General features: G+C 42.9%; 3 protein-coding genes across 3 annotated transcripts in view; all 3 read right to left on the bottom strand. All coding sequences in view use genetic code 11, as the record gives it.

Moving 5' to 3' along the window:
* EGR_07414 (hypothetical protein) overlaps positions 1-3,089 on the bottom strand; it is a gene marked incomplete at both ends in the record, with an annotated part of 4,100 nt that extends 1,011 nt beyond the window's left edge. The window contains 2 exons of the mRNA XM_024496663.1: positions 1,529-2,044; positions 2,872-3,089. Of these exons, the coding sequence (XP_024348950.1) occupies positions 1,529-2,044; positions 2,872-3,089 (734 nt within the window). The remainder of the gene's footprint in view (positions 1-1,528; positions 2,045-2,871) is intronic.
* A 960-nt stretch (positions 3,090-4,049) lies between these two features.
* Positions 4,050-11,787, bottom strand: EGR_07413 (Glutamate receptor-interacting protein; the record flags this gene model as incomplete). Its single annotated transcript, XM_024496662.1, has 5 exons — positions 4,050-4,453; positions 5,943-6,135; positions 6,302-6,675; positions 11,070-11,663; positions 11,757-11,787. The coding sequence occupies 5 exons, from the start codon at positions 11,785-11,787 to the stop codon at positions 4,050-4,052; spliced, it is 1,596 nt and encodes a 531-aa protein (XP_024348949.1).
* A 2,607-nt stretch (positions 11,788-14,394) lies between these two features.
* Positions 14,395-21,552, bottom strand: EGR_07412 (Glutamate receptor-interacting protein; the record flags this gene model as incomplete). The annotated part of the gene is made up of 4 exons (XM_024496661.1): positions 14,395-14,531; positions 14,910-15,142; positions 18,338-18,590; positions 21,282-21,552. 4 exons carry the CDS (start codon positions 21,550-21,552, stop codon positions 14,395-14,397), a joined length of 894 nt encoding a protein of 297 aa, XP_024348948.1.
* Positions 21,553-21,895: the final 343 nt, after the last annotated feature.

Raw genomic sequence — 21,895 nt, 5'->3', positions numbered from 1 at the left:
GAGGAGGAGGAGGTTCTATCTTGGCTCAACTCAAGCCAGCTCGCGTCACCTCAGCTCACCTCACCTTCCCTTCTCTTCTTTACTAAGTCGCGTTGCAGGCACTTCTCCACGCCTACTGCACTATTCCATCTGGTCACCTCTTTAATGCTACGCAACCAAACAACTATTAAACAAACAAACAAGTTAAGGTCATTTACTCCAGAAAAGATGTGGGGAGGAGGAAGAACTGCCACTTTGCAGAGACTTTCAAAAATCCTTCTCCTACTGGTCGACGTCCCATTTCCCTTCCCCTCGCTCCTCTCCACCCCCCACGCCCGTTTTTAACTAGGCGAGGGCTCAACTTGCAAGGGCAGATAAATCCCCGGTGAAGTTGTTCCACCCGATTAAAATGCAAAGCAGTGGAGGAGCGGATAGAAGGAAGGCAGGAAAGAAGACGCGTGCGCAGCAGAGAAATGCAGTGGGAGAGAGAGAGTGAGAAGGGTGGATGGGTGAGTGGCTGATTTACTGGTAAATCAACCGAGTGATTAGCCCTAAGTGTTTTCAGTTGATCTCCTGGAGGCAATTTAAAAATTCCTCCTTGTTCCACTTTACGAATAGGCGATTTCCGTTTGATATTGAGGGAATCATTAAATATTTTTGCATTTTTTAATTCACTACTTTTTAGAAAATGGCAAAAGCGGAGGAAATCTCCAACAGAAAATATATGAAGGTGGAGGATGGTATGAGGTGCTACGCTGTCGCCCAAGGATTTAACCTTCTCTCCAATGATTGGCAGTCGTCCCTCTAGCAAACTGTCGGCATTCCACCATCCATGAAACAGCGTTTATTGTGCAGCCTCTTCAGTCCCCTAGAATCCATCTACCTAATCTTCGCTTGCCGTCTGTTGAACAGAAGTTGGAGGAGGTTGGGTATGCGATAAAATAAGTACCAAATGATTCCAATAAGAAGGAATTATTCTCATCGAGGGAGAACTCTCCATTCTTTACCCACAGTAACTGGGAGGCGGGAGAGTCATGATAGCTATCAGACAAATGAATCGTAAATATCACGCATTAAACAATGGCAGGTGGGGGGGGGGGGGGGCTTAAAGCCTACAAAGTAGTTGTTTTTCACCTTCTCCACATCAGAAAAGTGCTTCGGGTAATCCAGCCTTGTGGTGGAAGAAGGCTACCAAACCCCAACCAGCAAGGAGGCATAAGGCTGAGTCATTAGTGGTGGAATGTAGGTACAACTTGTCACCCTACAAGTGTTCAATCGCCCAAGCTCATATGCCTTTAAAAGGTATCTCCCTCCTTGATACGATACCTGGGAAAAAGGGCTGAAGAGGAGGCCCTGTTCCTGTAGGACTTCATCCCCCCTTTCCTCCCATTCATTCACATCTCCCTGACATATCCCCCATGCAATGTAGATATTTGGAGAAAAAAAAATATTTAAGAGTGGAAGGGTGTCTAGGGCTAAAGTTGATACCAGTGGTTACAAAGTACCGCATGGAGGTGATACTCGTAGCCAGCAGCCAAATTTTCCCTACCTGGGAAGCGGAGGTGCAGCAAATGTTCGATGAGAGCCACTCGTAGGTTTGGAGGTCTCCAAAAGGTCTCCACTAGAGGTTGATGAACTCCGAGAGCTTCGAGAGGCGCTGAGAGCAATGGATCGTGATGATGTAGATGACGAGGTGCAGGTGGATACCGAAATATCAGCGTCTGCAGCAGCAGCAGCAGCAGCAGCGGATGAGGAGATTGATCCCTCCTCCTCATCCTCCTCCCCTTCATCTTCAGGATCTAACCGGTCTCGATTCAGTCTTGAATCCGACCTCGAGAGATTGCGATAGCTGCCTCTATCACCGCCTCTGGTACCGCCTTTACCTCCTTCCAATGCTTGGTGTTGTTGGTGATGCCTATGGATGCGATGTGATACAAATGCGATGTCGGTATCAACTCCCTCTGCTGTTTGTGAGTCCACAATCTCCAGACTACGTCCACGCGATTTCAGGTGACCTCGACGACGAGTCACGTGACTGCGGTCACAGCGCTGTTCAGTCAGCAGTCTGGAAGTAGCAAAGGTATAAAAACAAGAGACTTACAATCCACAATTCCATCTGCAAGGCATTAAACCTTCATCCAGAAGGTTTTGGCTTTTGAAAGCGTTTTCGGTAAATGCCCTCCAAAACCGTACCTTCTTCAAATGCTCTGCACGCGTCTGGTATGTCTTCTGGAGTAGACCACCTCGGATTATATCCACTGAGTACCACCAAAAGTGTATAAGACTTCAAGGTGGTAGAAAAGTAGAGGGGAATACCAAAAAAACCATCGATGTAAACTTCCGTGTCGAAAAGACCTACCGAATTTTTCCGCCCCCTCCTACTACAGCCCTTAGCTTCCTCTCCTCATGGCCATGTGGGGTGGGGTGAGGGGTGAACCAGCCTACTAAAAATGGAAGTTGGACACAAATATCTCCAAATGATTTGAGAGAGTTTTCCTCCCTCCTTTGGGGATAGCAGAAAGAGCCACTTCTGCCTCTAAATGGTCGGCTTTTCGAAAGGGGATTTACAAGAGATTTTTAGATAATTCCAGCCATTTATTGGAGGATAAGGCTCCCCCCTCCCCTCCTCGCTAAAATTTACTAACACAGTTTTTCCTCCTTTTATTTTTTTTTCTTTTTTCGGTGTTAAAAATTACAATTTGGTTTCGGATACAACCCTCCAGACAACTTGACAATCACAAAGTGGAGTATCTTTACTGAGGATGCCAAAAAACACGTGATGGTTGCTGAACACCTATTAAACTTGGGAGTACTGCAGAGTGATACTTAAAAATTGACAAACGGGATAAATTTTTTGATAAAAAATATCAAAAATTCCTAAATAAAATTTACACCGTTTTTTTTTCCTCCTTTTCTTCCTCCCCATCCTGATAGCAGATTTGACCGATCATTGGTTGACATTTGGCGGTACCTCGACTTGTCAATGGTAATTTTTTATATCCTTTTAAATATACGTCTTTCTCTTCTCCTGTAAAGAGCCTTCTATCCGGTTTAATTGCTCGGGCTCTGTAGTCCTGGAAGCCTCTCCGCCCCCAGCTCCTTTCCACCATTTTTAGTGCGAAGTCTTTGCGCCTATGACTGAAGCTTCCTGTATCCTTGCAGTGTTCTTTTTATTCCCTCCGCCAATAATATATTTTCTCTTCACTCAGTGCCTCTATAAATGCCTTAGAGCGTCATATCCATGGCATCTACTGGGTGTGGGTGAATCTGTGAATCCTCCCCAACTCCATGATCGTGAAGGCATTTGGAAAGCTCGTTATGGAGTTGTCGAAGGCATTGTGAGCAAGAAACACCTCTGCCACCTCTCTGCTATCTTAATTAAACTTAAACGGATAGATAGATGGCTATGAAACACCAACGAAGAGGAATAGATGAAGAACATTAGCCCCGGGGTGACTAGTGGTTGCCGGTTGGGTGACGTGATACTCCCCCTTATGGAGCAGCCTCCAGTCTTGAGTAGTATGAAGACAGTGGACTTCCCCCTTTCCACTAAATTTTAGAACTAGGACGAACGTCAGAGATACATCACTGACTTTGAGATCAAATGCCTTCACCCCCGCGTTACTGATTGGCGATTAGTTTTAAGGGGCTGCCCACGTTGTGACATCTGAAGAGGGAGGTTGATTAGAGGGGGTGCCGGATACAACGCTCAAAAGAAGAGATGGGCTGCGTACAATTACCCTGTAGTATGATCCTCTGTATCTTTGCAGGAGCGTCACATATGCGATTCCTGACCTTTATCAACCTATGACAGGGATGCAGTAGATAGAGAAACTTTCTAGTCTGGAAACAATTACTTTTGGCCTCTTTTCTGAACATCATTGAAACTGAGTCACCTTCCCACCTTGTTTTGAATGGGATCATCACGACGGTCTAGATACAGAAGGTGAAGACTGTTGTCAAAGTCTGAATAGGGAGGACTACCAACCAAGGGATTTAAGCGTTTCCACACGGCTGGCTTACGGCTTTTTAGTCAGTAGATGTGGGTGGTTGGTTAGCCAATCGTAATCCTACCTCTGCTGATTGAGCACCTCATTGACTACCGCCTCACGACATCCGGGACAGGCGATATCGTCTATATTCAAGGTGGACGAAGCTCTGGGCATCCGATCCTCTTCCACCACCTTCTGTTCAGACTCCTCCACACTTGTTTCCTGCTTGTGCCGACGTTGGTGTCTTGACGTTCCAGTTTTACGCCTTCGACTGTGTTGTTGATGTCCCTTGTGATGATGGTGATGTTGATGATGATGATGATGCGGTGTGGCCTCATCCTTCGTCAAGTAGGCATCCACAGTTTGACGAGGCACATCTAGAAGATCGCCTGTTGATCTACCAACACCCTGAACTTTACGGTAGGTGGGGGGCTGGAAGTTGGGTCCGTAGTCATCGAAATATCCGGAGCCAGGATCACGACCTATAGGATCACACAACAAAAAAGCGCAAATCAAGACCTAAAAGGTCACCTTTTCCCATTCGAACTCATCTTTAGTAATGCTACCCCACCAGGGCAAAACTTCACGGAATGTAGTGTTTCAATAAAGGAGGTAAGGATACGTCAAGGAAGAGATTAGTGAAGGTAACCTAAAGTAAGAGAAAGAAGGAGGGAGGGAAAGAAGGAAAGAAAAAAGAGGAGAAATAAACATTGACTTTACCTCGATCATTCGAAGGTCAGGGCAACAACAGCAGCACCAAATATAAGACCATACACCTTGTCTACGGGGCCGTTTTTTTTTTGAATAAAAAGTAAAAGAAGTCCTTCGTCTGCTAGACAAAAGTGGTCTGAAGTATTTACATACTTCTTTATTTATTTGTTGGATTCATTTTACAAAACAGGCTCTAGTGCTTGAATGGAAAATATGTCACCGCAAAAAAAAAATGCGTAAAGGGCTTGGAACCTATTGTGGGTCACTTTTTTCATCACCTCATCCTAGAATATTCCTTTACCTAGTGCTTAAAATCGAGAGAAGCATCTTTTGAGTCAAGTGGAGGGCTGAGGCGAAATGACATGGCATTATGAATCTTCAAGTATTGGCAGAAAGGTCAAGATATCAAAGAACATTCAAGGTCCTTTTGCAGAGACGCATGCAACATCAAAGAAGGAATGCCCAGTTCTGACCCCTTTGAGGCAGTAAAGCTGACGACTTTATCGCTCACCAACTCTGCCTGGACAACCGTCCGTTCATAGACACACCCACTCACTCACCTACCCACCCACCTAGTGAATGAATGACAGAGGACACGAATGAGGCAATAGGCGAGGCAGCAAACAAGCAACACCGAAACCAGCAAAGGCAAACGCATAGCAGGGTGCGCCAAGGGTTCAATCTCCTCACTTCCAGTTACCAGACCCAAATGCACGTCCTTGAGCCAATCGGCCGGCTGACTGGTTGGCCGAATACGAGATAACAGCCATCTGCAACGTGAACGAGTTCGTTCCTTTACTCAGCCTGTTCGACTCAAGCATAAAGCGTGCCGACTTTTAGATGTGGTCTCTACTAATCTGCCTGTATTTTGAACCCTCGCGTTGAGGAATGTTGGCCTGATCTGGGTTGGGTGTCACAACTACAGAACAGTTGGTGACAGAAGATCACTCAACATCATCTGCATCACTAGGATGAAAGTCTTCCCTTCTGTTCTTGTAAGCAATGAGGAAAAATTTCTCACTCTTGCCATAAATTTAAAAAAAAACTGCAGAATGCCATGCTACTTAAAAGCTTTCTTATAAGTAGTAACGAGTAAGCGAGTAACATGTAGGCGCCAGTAACCTTCACATGAATGAAGACTTGTGGAGAAAGAAGCGGTAGAAGTAGCCTTTTCTGGTGTTGTGCCTTGTGTAAGGAATGTTGTTAAAAAGGGGGAAAATTTGAGGATGTGGATGACTACTTTATTAGTGCACAACTCACTGGGATTGCTGCAGAATCCAATCGGCGCGGTGAAGTGCCTTGGATAGGGGGTTTTGGAAGCGGAGTTCTGCTTCCTCAGGCGCGTTGTTGAAGCCATTGCCACAGAAGTTGATGCTGGTGCCTGAGCCCGTGCAGAGGGTCTTACCCGCTCCTCATCAAAGGACTGGTTAAATTCGGTGGCTGGCGGACAGGACTACAAAAGGGTAAGCACGTCAAATTTGTACCGGTGGTGGGAGGCATTTAAGCAATCACGTGCGCTACTTAGGGCTGACTCTAGGCTCCTTTCAATGCACCTCATCACCGCCCATCCACATGTAAATTGCCAAATGGTGCGAAGGAGACAGCGAAGTTCGACTTACTGCGCCCCAGGAGTATTGTTTCACTGCAGCATCGCTATTGCCCTGCCCAGGGACGGCAAAATCCGATCGACTCTTCTCCCTCGCTATATAAAGTGTCACTTGTTCGGAGGGTTGTTGAAGACGAGCGGTGACAAGTGACAGTGTTAGTCCACTGCCTCCTGCCAACTTCGGAGCAGCGCCATCAAGACCGTTAACAGCAAGGACTCGATCTCCAGCTCGTAGCAAACCAGATAGAGCAGCTGGTTTGCCCGGAGTGAGGGAGTCAATGTAAACGGGTGCATCGATAACGTCGTCGGTGCCAGATATTACCACTCCCCATGGACATGAGGGATGCGATCGTATCAGGCGCACTTTGTGAACCTCAAAAAGGGTGTCTAAGAGAAAAACAATGTCAAAAGCAGTTATTTAGTTAGAAGCATTATCACAGATGGCAGGCAGCTAGTAAGCTGTCGGTCATATCCCCGTTCCAATTCCATACTTTAAAGGCAGCCTTTTGTACATTTGGCGTTATGTAATAAAAATGGAAGCTGAAGAGATTACCTCATTCAGCAGAATACGATAGGGACGGGAAGGCAGTAATAGGAAAGTACTTTTCATGCACTTACGAGCAATGCAAAGTCCTTCGATGGTCTTTAGAATAAAGGAGCGCGAGAAAAGTGGGGAGGAAGATATTACCTCAATAAAATGCCATAATTATTTATAAATCCTTATTCATAGAAAAAAGTACCCTTTCAGAATGTTTTCATGTTGTTCTTTTTGATATACTTTGGGTGACAAGTCAGTTTCGGAATGAAAGGCAAAATGATATTGAGTATATATAAAAACCACCTAAAAATAAATTTTCCTTTTTTTCCATTCATGTTAAAGCAAACTCTGGGCAAGAAAAGCAATCACCTTGTCACCCAGATAAGGCAGGCACGTTTTATTTTTCCTTCCCATGGCTTTTCTTGGCAAATGCTATAATCCAGAAGCACCACATGGTATCGCGGTGTTAGACTTTCTTGGTACAATTTGATCGGTGCTGAGACAAACGTGGCAGAAGAAAAAGTTGCAAAAAACTTTACTTTTTAAAGCAAAGAGAAAAAAAAGAATCCATTTGGTTCCAAGATGAATTTGTTTTAAGCGATGACTTTTGAGGTCACCCTCGGCGTAGCTAAAATATTCCCCTATTTGATGAATCCACAAAGCGGCATGCATTCAAAGCGGCCTAATTCAGTAGACAGATTGTAAATATTTCAATTTAATTTAACTTCTGTAAGCTATAAAATTTAGTTAGTTTCCCTTATTAGCTTTCCTCCCTTAAGCTCTGCTAAGCGTTTCTGAAGTAGGCGCTTTTATCATTTGTCAGGTTTCTCCCAGAGCTTAGAGTCCCTTCCTCTTCTGCTCTTCCCTGACTTTGCGAAAATACCTTCTGACACCACCTGAACAAAAAGATACTTTGCTTTCCGTTTCAAATAAGCCCTTAAGCATTGGTGGATGATAAATTTTATTTTAAAAAATGTTGGGAGTTGTTTATGGACTAAAAGAGAAGTAGTTGTGACTTTGATGGTTCGGATTCTTCTCTATTTCACCAGAAAAAAGTTATTTTTTCACAACAAAACAGATGGGTATTTGATAGGACGAAGTCATGTTTTACTACTTGGAAATGAGTAGCATATAAGTATACCCTAACTTTATCTGAACTACCTTGTATTTTTTCTATCAAATGGCATGAGTTTTTAATGTACAATATGTAAGTTCCTTTCAAAGAGCCTAACATTTTGAAAGGAGACAAGTCGTTCTTGTCGGCGGACGCTATCTGCTCAAGCAAATATCGCATGGCAAACAATTAACCCTCCCTTAGTGCCAAAAGTCACTTAAATTGATGAAAATAAAGAAAAACAAAGCCAAAATTTGGGACAGATATGGAATTTTGGTTACAAATTTTTGCTTATTTCATAGTTAATCAGAAAACACGTAGATGAATACTAGCCAATCACATTAAAGTAGAAGGGAAGACTTCAAATTCAGTTTATAAATGAGGAAAATTGCCTTTATAATACACTTTATCAACCATTTGTGCACAAGTCCGCGCTTAATTAATTAGTGCACTAATTCGAGTCGTTTTAAATTCCTGTTTCTCCTTCGTTTTTTTTTCCCTTGACACTTCAATGTGGTTTTAGTGTATTTTCCTCCACCGTTTAAGATGTATTTTTTGACAAGTTGGATAAACACAAGCAAACACCTATGGTTTTTAGTAAAAAAATCACCAAGAATGTTTAAGGGACATTTTATCACCCACTCTCTCACTATCCTTTTTCTGCCCTTGTCAAACTACCAGGCATGCGGTCGATTGGAGATCGCGTATTCTGCTATCGCCTCCGGCAATCTGTGGATGCTGAGCTTTGATGTTGCAAAACGTTTGTTCAGCTTTTTGAATCGTTAAATGGCCTTCAACCCCCTTCGCTCATTCCACCCTCACCCTACCATGCCCTAACACATTCATTTTTTGGCCTTCATCGGTATTGCCAGATATTGTGTTGGGGTAACCCATTTTACACAGGTTGTACGCTTGGTTACACACAAATCAACCTTCAATGCCGAAAAAAATATAACCGATATTCACTTTATTTTAAGCTACACTTTGTCAGCATTGAAGCTAGATTTATGACTCACTAGTTAGAAGTATTTTCCCTTTTGTACACATCTCTTGCGTGTGTTGTTTGAGAATCACACTACAGTAGCCAAATTACGTAGGCGCATTCACCTTACAAAACTGTTGGAGAGGCATTTCTACCCATAAAGAATTCTTTGGAGATATTCAACTTTTTTGGACGCAATCAGGTGTAATGACTTCCTATAACTTGCATTGTAACTACTGATATGACGTGAGCGATTGCTTATATGGATAGAGAGAAGTGCGCTAAGCCAATGATAAGATGCAAACTCTGTCGCTCACAGGTTACTTTGAACCTTCATGTAAAATTGAAGTTAAGACTAGAGGTGCGAGAGTTCCTGCAACATCTGATGTCTCACCTTAGAAAAAAGTGGAGAGTTGAAGGACGATCATGCCTAATGCTCGCCCCCTGTACTTCTCCGAGTTACGAATGTAAACTTTTCTTGACAGTGGGTAGGCAATCACATACGATGGGTCGATGGATGATCAGGTCATATTCGACGTCAAGATTGGGACCGCGGTTGGTTTTAACTGTGTCCCAAATATGAAGAAGGAACGGAAGACTACAGAAGCGGTGAGGATGATTTAAATGAATGATCCCCTCTGTTGGGACCAATCAAGCTACAATGACAAATAAACCAACATGGAACACAGCCAAACACCACCTTATTATTTATCGATGGGATTACGAAATGTGGCTGGTGAACGGGTCGAGACAGAGTAATTTATCTTGCTGGCGCCCTCTCCTCAGGTCCGTTGTTTGATTTTACTAGTTACATGCACACATAAATAAGTACATACACGCATAAGCTAATGCACACAAACACGTAGACACACACACGCAAACAAACAAACGTAGACACCGACACAAAACCGGCATATCTGCCTCCTACTGCGCAGTAGCGCAGGGGCGAAAAGGGTGAAAAGACCAAAGGGTAGAGGGAGATGGACATTGCGAGTGGGTAGAGGATTTGGTTCACTCCGAAATCCCCTTCTACCGAATAGAAGACAAGACAGATTAAAGCCAATCCATAAAACCGATATGACAATTTTCAAGTAAAAGCGCTCTTCTAGTGGGGTTTTTGTGGCAAAAAAATACCAATTTTTCTTCAGAATGCTTGATGATTTCAATGTTTCAGGCAAAGAAGAAGAAAGTGTTGACCAGATAAATGTAAATCTCCTTTGCAGAGAGCAGAAATAGTTTGAAGTAAAGCCGAAGAATTACTGTTTGCTTTAACGAAAAAGAAAGTTATTTGGAATGTGCGACAACAGAAGTGCATAGAAAAGTACTCGAATAGAAAGTCCCTTGAAAGTTACCCAGGAAAAGCAGATAAAAACAAATGTGGAAAAATAACTCCACAGAGCACGTATTTATCACAAATCATCCCTTAAAAACAGAACAGGATTTTCAAATTTATGCCAAAAATAAGTTAAGCCAATGTATACCCCAAGGAAGTAAGAAACAGTTGGAACCAAAGTGAAAGCATCAGAAAAATAGATACATGTACGAATAGACGGTTTTAATTGTCTCAACTAAATATTTAAGAAAATTAGACCTAATACGTTTGTTTAAATTAGTCAAATTGGGTGGTCAAAAGCAATCGATCCTAAACCGTTGGAATGTGGGAATTTGAAGCAGGAGTAACATTACCATTTAGAATAGCAAGCCAATAAATAATTCTTGGATCTTAGTTTGAAAAACACTCATAAATAAGGGTGATTTTTCGTAGTAATTTGGGATTTAAGCGTAGACAAAAAGCGGGCGAAGGGTGTTAGCGCATGATCGAATTCGGGGATTCTTTCCGTCAAGGTGCTCCAGATAAATATTCAGTCAAAATTGCAGTTTCTATTTTCTTAAAAATAGCAAGGAGAGTATTTTGCAGCAAAATTTGCTGAAAGCACCCCACAGTTGATTAGGACTACTCATTTTCCGTTTTTGATAGGTTACTGAAAATCTGTTGGCTACATTAAAAAAAATTTGTCAAGACGTACAAGATATCTAAACACTTTGTCATTGATCACTAGTATCCTTCAAACAGTACAAGAGATCGACACCCATGTCATATCATTGACTCGGTAGGATCTGCAAAAAGCAAAAGTGAGACGACTCACCGGAGCACATATTCTCACTGAACCGATCCGATGAGAGGCTATCAGACGGGTTCCCTCTCTTATCACTGCCCATCTCGCTTTCCAACTGCTGAAATTGTTGCTGCAGCTGTATTCTTGAAGCCGTCGGTGCAGTTCCCACCCGTCTGTGTTGGGTTCGCTTTGGTTTTTGACTGCGGTATCGTCGAGGCATTCGCGGAGGTGGCAGCAGATGCGATATTGATTCATCCGCTGATTGGCTAAGGAATTCATCATCCTGAAGCTCATTATTAACATCTACACCACCTCCACCACCACTGCCAAAGTCGTGGTCATCGTCGCGAACAATTTCAAGGTCACTCTGACAATAAGAGAGGAGACCCTCATCAGAAAGGGGTGTAGTAACCTCCTCATCGGGCTTTTGAATCCGCAAGGTCACTATATCTTCCGAGGTTTGAAGTAGCCGTGCAGCATCTGTGATACTGCAGGCCTCTAGCGAGACTCCGTTAACAGCGAGAAGGATGTCCCCCGGACTGATAGATCCACACCGACTGGCCACACTTCCTGGAATCACTTTGCTGATTAGAAGAGGTTCTCCCGGTCGGCATTTTCTTGAAGCTGTTAAACAAAGAATTCAAAGCCTCTGGAAAGAAATTTAATCGGGGACTCCTCTAACAAACACAGTCCATGGCATCCTCTTTTCTATCTCACTTTCATCTCCTGACCACCTATTCTGCTTCATGTGTGACTACCTCCCTAAGAAAGGGTGAGGATCACCACTTGGAGAAATGTCACCGGAAGAGAGCGGCGTCTCACTCTCCGTTCCTCTCTCCTCGCAACCCCAAAAGGTAGGATGAAGGCTTTAGACGGGTGAGTTTTGCGGCTGTGCGCCGTCTTAAAAGCTTGAAATGCTCCTCTAAATGTACCACCAGTTCTGGAGGTTTCCTTTTTTCGCTGTTGCTGTTGTTATTGCTTTGGCCCTTGTGGAATGGGCGATTTCTGGTGAACAATTGTGTCTACCGTACGCATCACATACACAGTGGACATATTTTTCGGTGGTCGGTGGGTGGCTGGCTGAGGTGGTGCTCCAGTGGTGGAGTGTGAGGTACTGTATTGGCGAAGGGGTACAAAAGACCACTTTCCAGTACAGGTAATTTAGTCACCCAGACGGCCGACCAACAGGACGTTCCGTCAGACAGTTTTTCAGCCAGAAGGCAAATATGCGTCTGGGAGGAAAAAAAGTTGAATCACAACAAAGTGAGGAGCAATCTTCCTCTCCCTCACGCGCATTATCAGTCATCCATTGACAGTGATGTGTGGGAGCCGTCGCCTCAGTAACCGTCACTGCGTTTCCTCCTCCCAGTTGATGTGTATCAGCTTGGCCAATCACTTCTGTGTCAGTGGGGCCACGTGATTTCTTCAAAGTAAGAAAATAGTGGTCCTTCCTTACAGTGATGCATAAGGCGTTGAGTGATTTACTGTCACCAAAACTAATCCACCACGTTGTCAAGTCTTTGTGTTGTTGCAACATTCATCAATTCCGCACCGCACCTCCTCCAAGTGTTATACAGCAATTTTTTGCAGACACGAAACCGAATTCGCCTCATCTCGTAGGGCAGCAGGTGGACGCAGTCATTCTGTCAGTACAAAGAATATAATTGTTTCATTGTTATACACTCCAATAACTCCATCTCTGAAGTGCTCCACGATGATAGCAAATGGTGTCGCTGAAATTAATTCTTCTGACTTTTAGCAACTGCCTCCTAGTGAAGCATCCTCCGCTAAGTTTTCTTCCCTATCAACACTCCTCATGTTCAAAGAGTGTCGGCACAACGGAGTGCATGTGCCCCGGGCAAGTCTGCTGCCCTGCAAACCATGGTGCGAACTCGGTTCCCTATCTGCGGAAGCATCCCCTGAGGACGTGAGCTGTACAGTGGGATAATTCGGCAACAGAGGAAGACCTTCCCTTCCCTTCTCTCTTTGTCTCTCCTCTCCTACTCGACTGCTCTGAAGTAATCACGTACCCCCACTGAAGCAGAGAAGTGATTGGAGATCCACCCGTCAAAGTTGGCCCAAATCAACTAGAAGGAGGAAACATGGTGGCAGTTTCTAAGGCGATGGCCCCCATACATCAGTGTCAACAGATGATAGACAATGAGGATGAAAGAGATGGAACTTCACTTCTATTCCCCACTTTACAAAGGACGGTGCGCATTGAAGTCTGTTTGCTATCCGGTTGGGGTGCTGACTGATGGGACATCTCGTCGGTCGGCTGGATGAAAGTTTGGGTGAATAGGCAGCCGGATGGCCAAGTGATTCACGGAGCTTCACACTCCACCACTGGTGTATAAATTCATCCACTCACCACAGAAGACTGTCTACTGTGTGTGCTGCGTACCGCAGACACAGTTGTTCATCAGGAATCGTCCGGTATATGAAGGCCAATAAAACAGCAAATATGGCTGGTATTTATTTGCTTAAGTTTAAACTAAAATGATCACATCCTTCTTTTTCAAAGAAGCCTCAAAAATTGGTGGTCTACTTGGGCAAACCTACCATAACTTTCAAGACAAGACAGGACCCCGTGAATGCGTAGGAGGACGGTGCTCTCCACATTCCCCGTACTTCCCTTGTGACACCTTTGTAAGTTATGGCTATCTTTTTCGTTTTTGATATTAGCCGGACTGTAACAGCGTCTTTTCGCCTCCTTGATCTCTGGCCATAAAAAAATTTTGTCTTTTTTAAAAAGGTCTAAGTGACGGTTGTTTTGCTTCATCTCAATCCATTTCCCTACTTGAGTTAGAACAAACGATTTCAAAACGTCTCCTTCATCACGTAGCATAAGTAAAACAACTTCACAGACACCTAACAAAATATATACCTTTTTGCATGTGTGACTTTGAGTAAATCGAATCAGAGTGAAAAATAACCGAGAAAAAGGCATTTCTTAAATACTTCCGTCTCCAGTAGCAACACTAATTTATAGTAAAACGTCTGGTCAGACGAATGGTTACAAACACAGCTGGTTAGGAATTATCAAGTTCACATTGACCGTGAGGTTTACAAATCTGTCAAACATGTTTAAAAACTTGTTTCAAAATCCCTATTGTCGTTTTTTTAAAAAGAAAACATTTTAGGTTCAAGCAACGGGTACGTGATTACTCAGTCGTAATGACCTGGGGAAAGCAATTAGCGGGTCCAAACAACTTCCCTTGTGTGTGTGCGTGTGTCAATCTTTTGAGTCGAACAGACACCAAAGCAGCAACAAATGCAACGAGCTCTAGCGGTGTGTAGGGATCAGGTGGTATTAGCGCCTCGGCCATTAGAGAGGGGGGGTCATTTCACCAGATTAGTGACGTTCGCCACGATAGTTTGGCACCCAAATGGCTGCGCCTTTTTGCTCTCCCATTGGCTTTTGAGGAGGCGTCATTGGCGGGCAAGAAAGATGGAATTCGCCTGAACCATTCTGGCCTGCCGACCGAAGGGCTTTGGTGGGGAGAATGGAGGGAAGGGCAGTCGGGGGTGGTGGGCAGGGGGGGGGGGAAAGCGTGGGCCGAGATATTGATCTTGCAGATGTTCAGCCTCAAAGTGATGCCAAAATGTGGTATTAAAATTATTTTTCTACCACATTTGGACTAATAAAGCCCTCTGACGTCGACAAGTTGGACTCAAAATATCCTCTTTTTCTTTTCTGGGGCTGTAAAATACGTGCTTCGCCTGGAACTATGCATTCTGGAAGAATTACTAAAAGGTAAACGCCTTAAGTCACTTTCTTAAGTAATCCTATTACTCAAACCAGTTGATCGCCTAACCCTGTCGATGGAGTGAATGCAATTCGTGTCAAAAGGTTGTCAGCCGACGTACCTTGAAGGTTAATGCCGAGGCTGGAGGAGCGCTTAATGATACGCACATCGAAGACGCCACTGCTGGGGATAACATTTTCAGCGACGGTATACTGGGTCACCAAGGCGAGGTGTCTATTGACAGTGTCGGTGGGGGGAGAGAGGTAGCGTGCCGTCAGTTTGTCGATAGTCTTGCCGAGGGGGGAATCGCCTTGAATGGCCAATAACGAATCACCGGCCTGGATTACACCGGATCTGTGAGGGATAAAATATGTCAATTGTGAGGTAACAATCTTCGTGGCTAGTTCATGCATCTTGCGATTTGGCCTGGCTAGCAAACTCCGCAGTCTCGTGGCCTACCCAACCATTCCTCTATGCACTGGTGGACATTATTTCGGCCTTGGGGAGCATCCGAAGCTTCTACAGAGTCGGAACTGGAATCTCCCACACAAATCAAACGGGATTTTACCATACGCAAAGGTCAGAGCAAAGGCTATTTCAAAGTGGATTTAAAAATATGATTGACAGGTGTAAAATTGTCAATTAGGAACCCCTGAGAAAAAGGGCATACATTAAGAGTTATCTGCTTAGGTTTTTCAAGTTACTTCAACTAATTTTTCCCCAAATTTGTTTAAAACGTTTGATTTGAATAGAAGCCTTGGTAGGAAAAGTGAGGATTGCCCTTAGGAAGAAGAAGGAGGGAAAAAAGAAAGAAGACAGCTAAATTTGAGAGTCATTCGACCTTGGATCTTCATGCCTTAATTAACCTCTAGAAATTGCAATTTTTGAGATCACAAAACTGCCTTCTTTTACACTTGACAAGTGCATCATTCACCATGAAAACTTCTGCTCAAAAAGAGGAGTTCTTAGGACTTTTCCGATACAAAAATGCAGTTTTTGATATAAAAAAGGAGATTAGTGGCGTTTAACTAGAAGTTTTTGAAGAGAGGGAGGTACCAAATGACAGCCGCTAAATTCAAAAATTCAAATGAATTGTATGTTTTGTTTTATTTTCTTTTTCTGTTTTACTGTAGACAAAATACCATCGCTTAGTCCAAAAATGAACTTTTTTCGATGACAGCCTTGCGTCGACTTTGCCGATCTGATTTAAGTAGTATATCCAATTGAAAAAATGGCTAATTAGATATTCTCAACTTTTTCATTTAACGATAGGCGTATGGCACTTGTGACTGCAATTAGCGGGTGGTGGGATGGGATGAAAGGACACTCGACGTAACGGTGGCGAAAAGTCCACTTTACTCAAACCAGGTGCTTTTCCAACATTTTCTCATTTACCCCTCAACGCATCCTCGCAAATGCATCAGCTTGGAGAAGAAAACACTTTTTGCTTTTCTGCTTGGTTGTAACCTCCGACACTGTGATTAGGTGCCAAGCCAGGGTGGAGGTGAGGCGGGAAGCAGAGGAGAGTGGACGATTTTAGTAAAGGTGAGCGGATCGCTGAAGTTGTTGGGTCATTTTACTTGAATGGACATGCATCAACACTAGGTTTCCACTTTTCTCGTTTACATCTTAAAAGGCTCTGATAAAATCCCCAGCTCAATATTTTTACGTTGTGCAAGAGAGGAAAATTAAAGATAATAAATGCATTTTTTAATCAACTATAAAATTTATGTGAGTAGGTAGCCGATACTACTTATGGATGGGAAAGTAACATTTTTTGAAACTACAGTGAGGTCATGATTGATAACTTGAAATTAGCCGACAAGTTGGTGAAGTAATCAGGTTTAGTTTTGCCTCTATGCGGTGAAAAAAAATTGATCCAGTTTTTGTGGAACTTTTGCGGTATTTTATGCCAGAAATGTCTCGACGTCTCAAATGACTGCCTGTCTGGAGGAAAAATTATGTTTTTTTTCAAAATATAAGGCAAATCTAAAATTTATTCATCCAGGACTTAAGATACGCCCTAATCCGACTGAATAAGTACCAAGTGAATCTCGAAGATGATCAACTTCTCTTGGGTAAAGAAAGAGGGGTAGGGGAGGGGGATGGAGGAGGGGGAAGAGCAAGAAGAGAGACCTGTCCTTAAATTGGACAGTTACTCCACAACCAGTCTTCAGGTGTCTTTTACAATAAAATCCTTCCCTTCTTTGTTTCCTTTCTTGATCCGAGTTGTCATTTAAGTCTATTCCCATTTAAATGGATCAAAAATAGAGAAGGTGAAGGTCCGCCTTGATGTGATGCCCACATTCCATTTCTAGGGTGGTTCAATCTGCTACCCCCACCCCTCCTAAAGTGCTACACCAAAGGGAGAATCTAAAGTTAGGCCTCTCCTACTTGCAGTCTGTTGTCGAGATGACGGACAACCTTTCAAAGGCAATTTCATCCCATCCGACTCAAAGTGTGAGAACTTCTGGACAAGCTGACTATGCACCTTTTGATGGGGGGAGAAAAACACAAGGAATGCCAGCATTGTGACACAATTTTTAAAAATAAAAGCCAAGTTAATCCACAACATCCCCTCTTTACAACCAAAGTCCCCCCGCCCCCACCAGAAATAAACAGGTATTTGGTTTTTCTCTTCATTTAAAAATAACAAAGCATCTTTCACTGTTGTCAAACTTGCCGGTATAGGTTGTATTCTTTAAGAAAAAATCTTTTTTTTGCAAGAAAATGAATTTGTCCTGTCGAAAAGTTATTCAACAAGTAATGAAAGTGAAGCAGAAAGGGGGAAATGGTCTTGTCAACAAGTAGGTCAGACTACAGGTTAGTCGGGAGACAAAAGAAAAAAGGAGAGCGCCCTATTCGTAATGTCACCTGAAAATTAAAGTGAATAAATTTTTTCAGATTTTTTGCCTTTATTGTAAATTTATTTTAATAGGACAAACGATTCCTCAAGATTAATTGGCCCAATTCGCTCATGAACCCCAAAAATTGCCACGATTTTTGCTGAATAGAAATCAACAAATTAAAGCAACCGGTAATAAACAAAGCTTTAATTAGGTGTGAATTACTAACGAGGAATTTTCCTACATTAAAAATACTTTTGCTTATGAATTTACCTGGTTGAAACAAATCGAGTAAAAGTGGACCTGCAAAAAAGCGGGGGACTAACATTTTCTCCAATTCGTGTAAACTCCCTTCTACAGTTGACCTTGACAATGAAGAATGGATTGGCACTTCGAGGATAGGAATCATCCATTTCACTGTTACTGGTGCACACCAAATTTGTCTGTCGGTGCACGGCCCGATACCACTCAGAAGACAGAATGTGGAGTAAATAAACCCAAAGAGAATGAACTCGCCCATGTTGAAAATAAAATTCGACCTAAAAAAGTTAATTCTACTTTGTTTGAATGGTTAAGGGCTATCGTGGCCATAGCAACTGATAAAGAGTCCACAAAAGGTAGGATTAAAGTCAGTGGAGCCAAGTAGACCACCTCAAGAGAAGCCTTATCTCACAGGTTTTGAAAAGAGGATCAGCCAACTCACTGGAAGGCAGGTCCACCAGGAATGACGTTTGCAATGAGAGGGAAGTTGGTGAGAGGTTCGTCGTGCCGAGTCTGGGGACGGGGTGGCTGAAGGGAGAAGCCGAAGAGGCTGGCAGGGTATCCTCCGAAGCGTCGGCGGGACTCCCCGCCTAGAGATTGGGGTGGCGCGGCCTCCAGTACCACCTCCACCTCCTCCGTTCGACAGAGACCTGCGCCATACACCACCGCGGGGGATAACGAGGTCGTTGGACCTACTGAAGTGTTTAATTTACCCCATGACTCTCCGTCCTTTCTTTGTGTTTCTTTTCTGTTTCTTTTAATAGGTAGTTGGTAGGTGATTGACTACATCGGGCACGCAAGAGATCTAGCATTTTAATTCTTAAAAAATAAATGAATGTAAAAGGGTAACAAAGCATTTAATATTAAGGAATCTGGGTAAAAATCGAAATTCTCTGAGTCATCTAAAAAAAGAACAATTTTCTGTTGAAGCTTGATCCTTAAAATTATTTAAGCTATCAGTGGCACCAAAAAATTGTAAAAAGGAGAATCAATCAGTTAATCTTAAAAACCCTCCATTATACCACGCCAAATACCGCATATCTGTCAATGTTTGTCACTTCTGAAAGGGAATGAATGGGAAAAAAGCTATCGACAACTTGGCGACACGCGGTGTGACTATACGAACTGCAGGTGAGTGAGGAGCAGAGGTCAAAGGGCTCTTCACACTGCCAGATAAACCCCGGTTTCTCCATGAAAACTTCATAACTTGTATAACCACCCCCCTCCCTTCCATTTTGCACAACAAAAGACACCTTCTCCTGGCCAATTTTCTCGACTAAGGAGGCTGAAACAAATGCTGCATACCTGTCAAATTCCTCAAATGTCAAAGCTGTCACTTTTATTTAAACTGTCTGTATGCATTATCAGTCGTTGTGCGTTAATTTCAAAGGCTATGTACAATTATGCGGCTAGAAGGGATGAATTTCTTGGCCTTCTTTCCCCTTGGGATAAGATGAGCATATTCTACCGAGAGAGAGGGAAAGGGAGACGGGGGTGGGCTTGAGTCCCTTGGCCCGAATACAAACATAAATGTTGGTATGCTTGTGTAGCGAGGAGGATCATAAAGCCCGCTGATGCATCTGCCTTAAGCGTGATTTATGCGCCAGTATGACCTCAAAACCAACAAAATACAAACCGACAGAAAGCGATGCATGCTACACCACAAACGCCAAAGTCTTCTATCATTTCACCAATCTACCCAACTTTTTAGGCAGTTTTAAAAAAAAGAGATTAAGGGAAATTGTCACCAAGCCACACAAAAAAGGAGCCAATTTTTTAGGCTTAAATCCTCCCCAAAAGTTAATCACAAGTCAACATTCATTAAATTTTCCCTCCACTCCACCTCCCTACTCCCCACTGAATGCGAACAACAACAACTTCCGGTGTTGTATTCTCCTCGCGTAGCCAAAGTTGTTGAATTTTTTTCGCTACCCTTCGTTTTTTTTCTCTTTCAAATAAAGGCGAGCCACTGCATTTTGTGCATGAAATATTTCAAAAACGAAAGGTCACCTGCGGTGTCGATTCACTTGTCCCAAACCCGAAGTTGGTGAGGGAATAGACCAGAGACCGTGCCTAATTTATTTAAAGTCCTCCTATTTGGCAAAACAAATTATTTCCAAAGTTCTTTAAAAATCCATTTCTATGGCTCAAAAACAAAACACATGGACTGAGGCGGAAACCCAAAAATTTACTAAGCTGCGAAGGCAAATGGCCACCGCCTTGGTAAAGTTACCCAAAAAAGGCAGCACTTTTTTTAAAAATAGTAATAAATTTAAATAAATAAATCGAAGGATTTTTGTCTCCCTCCACCGCCCGTTTTTGTTCCCCAAAAACTAATTTTTCTTCCTATTTATCTGGTCATGGTGTGCCATAAAATTTATTTAAATTTATGACCTGATTTTTGTCATAAAACAACGCCAGTGTCTTCCACTGATCAAGGATTTTGAGATTGAGTGGAAAATGCCTCCTTTTTAAAAATTTAAATATTTTTCGGTTTTCAAAATGTAAAAAGAAATTCTACCAACTAGAGTGACATATTAAATTATCTCCTTCTAAATTCAGTAGTATGAGAGCACATTGCTGAAAAAAATAATTTTATGAGTGAATAAATCCCAAACCCGAGATTTCGTTCAGCGGCCAAGTAAATGTCCAATTCCCACCAACTTTGGTTGCTTCTAAGAAGCATGTCGTGAAATATGATGACATCAACACCGAATTTTTCATCCTCGGTATCAGTTGGTGTTTAGGCGCCATGACTTTTGTTAAAAGTACACCCCAAAGAAGCTCATTGAGTAAAAGTTGAATGCTCCTAAAGTTATTTCATCAGCCCAATCTGTGAAGTCCAAAAAGGTAAATCTATTTACTAGTTAGTGGTACATAGGGATGTATACCTATGTGCCACAATCTAGATGAGATATCAAGATTTGGAGATATCAGGTTGGTTTGCTGTGTTTTGTTCTTCTACATTATATAAAATGTTAATTAAATGGTCACAATGAATCTGGGGAGGTCATAAAGTCATCCAATTGCATCTCATTTGATCTCCTTTACTGACCTGGGGGAATTTTGAGTACGCAGTCTTTAACATTGTGTCAAAATTTGCAGAAGAGATTTTCCAATAAAATTTGCAGTGAGAGAGAAAAAGGAATAAATAAACAAAGCCGAGGAGAATGGTCATTAATTTACGGCGGTTTAAATGAAAATATCCAGAAGAAAACAGCCCGTGAAATAAAAAAAATGGCTGATGGAATCAAATCAAAGGCATTAAAATGGGGCGGGTTTATAAAAGAAAAATCGCCAGGACTTTCTTCCACTTTCAGCAAAAATTATTACTCGACTCCTTTCTTAAATTCCCAAAAAGACGTTTTATTCCAAGTTTGACCTACAATGTTGTGATTGTTTGACTCGTCCCGAGGTCGGTAATCGATGACCTCGTTCCCGTCGACAGTAGGAGGATCTGGAGGGTATCGACTCGTCAAAATGATTAACCCTTGAGTATTCCAAATGGGCGGATTTAATATTCCAACCGATGGGCGCCTCCACGGCGCCAGGATTCGACACACCTCCTGCCTCCTCTGGAAAACCCTTTCGAGTGCTCCAATTGGGCTTGCGTCCACTTGGATGATTTCTACTTCGATTCCCACCGCTTTGATGCATGGGTTTGGCATAGTACGCAGTCAAAATTTCGATTGTTTTTCAGCTGACAACGCGCTTAATTCAACGGGATATTTTTTCAATTTTAGGTGTATATGTATTCACAGATGCAGCGGGTCGGATAAGTATCGGCAGTAAGGTGTGAGGGAGATAAAGAAAGAGGAACAGTAGGTGTGATTACATATTTGACATTACTTTCACCTCTTCTACCATCACTCCACGGCATGAATGTGTGCACTGTGTTCGTCGGCGCGCGCATCAAACTGCAAGGACTGACCAACCACCGACGAGCAGCCACAATGTACGAAAGTGTGCTTTTGGGCTAGTAGACACGCGCACTCTTGTT

The sequence above is a fragment of the Echinococcus granulosus genome (genome assembly GCF_000524195.1).
Source record: "Echinococcus granulosus chromosome Unknown EG_S00076, whole genome shotgun sequence".
NCBI lineage: Eukaryota > Metazoa > Platyhelminthes > Cestoda > Cyclophyllidea > Taeniidae > Echinococcus > Echinococcus granulosus.
This window is presented reverse-complemented; position numbering and strand designations above follow the sequence as displayed.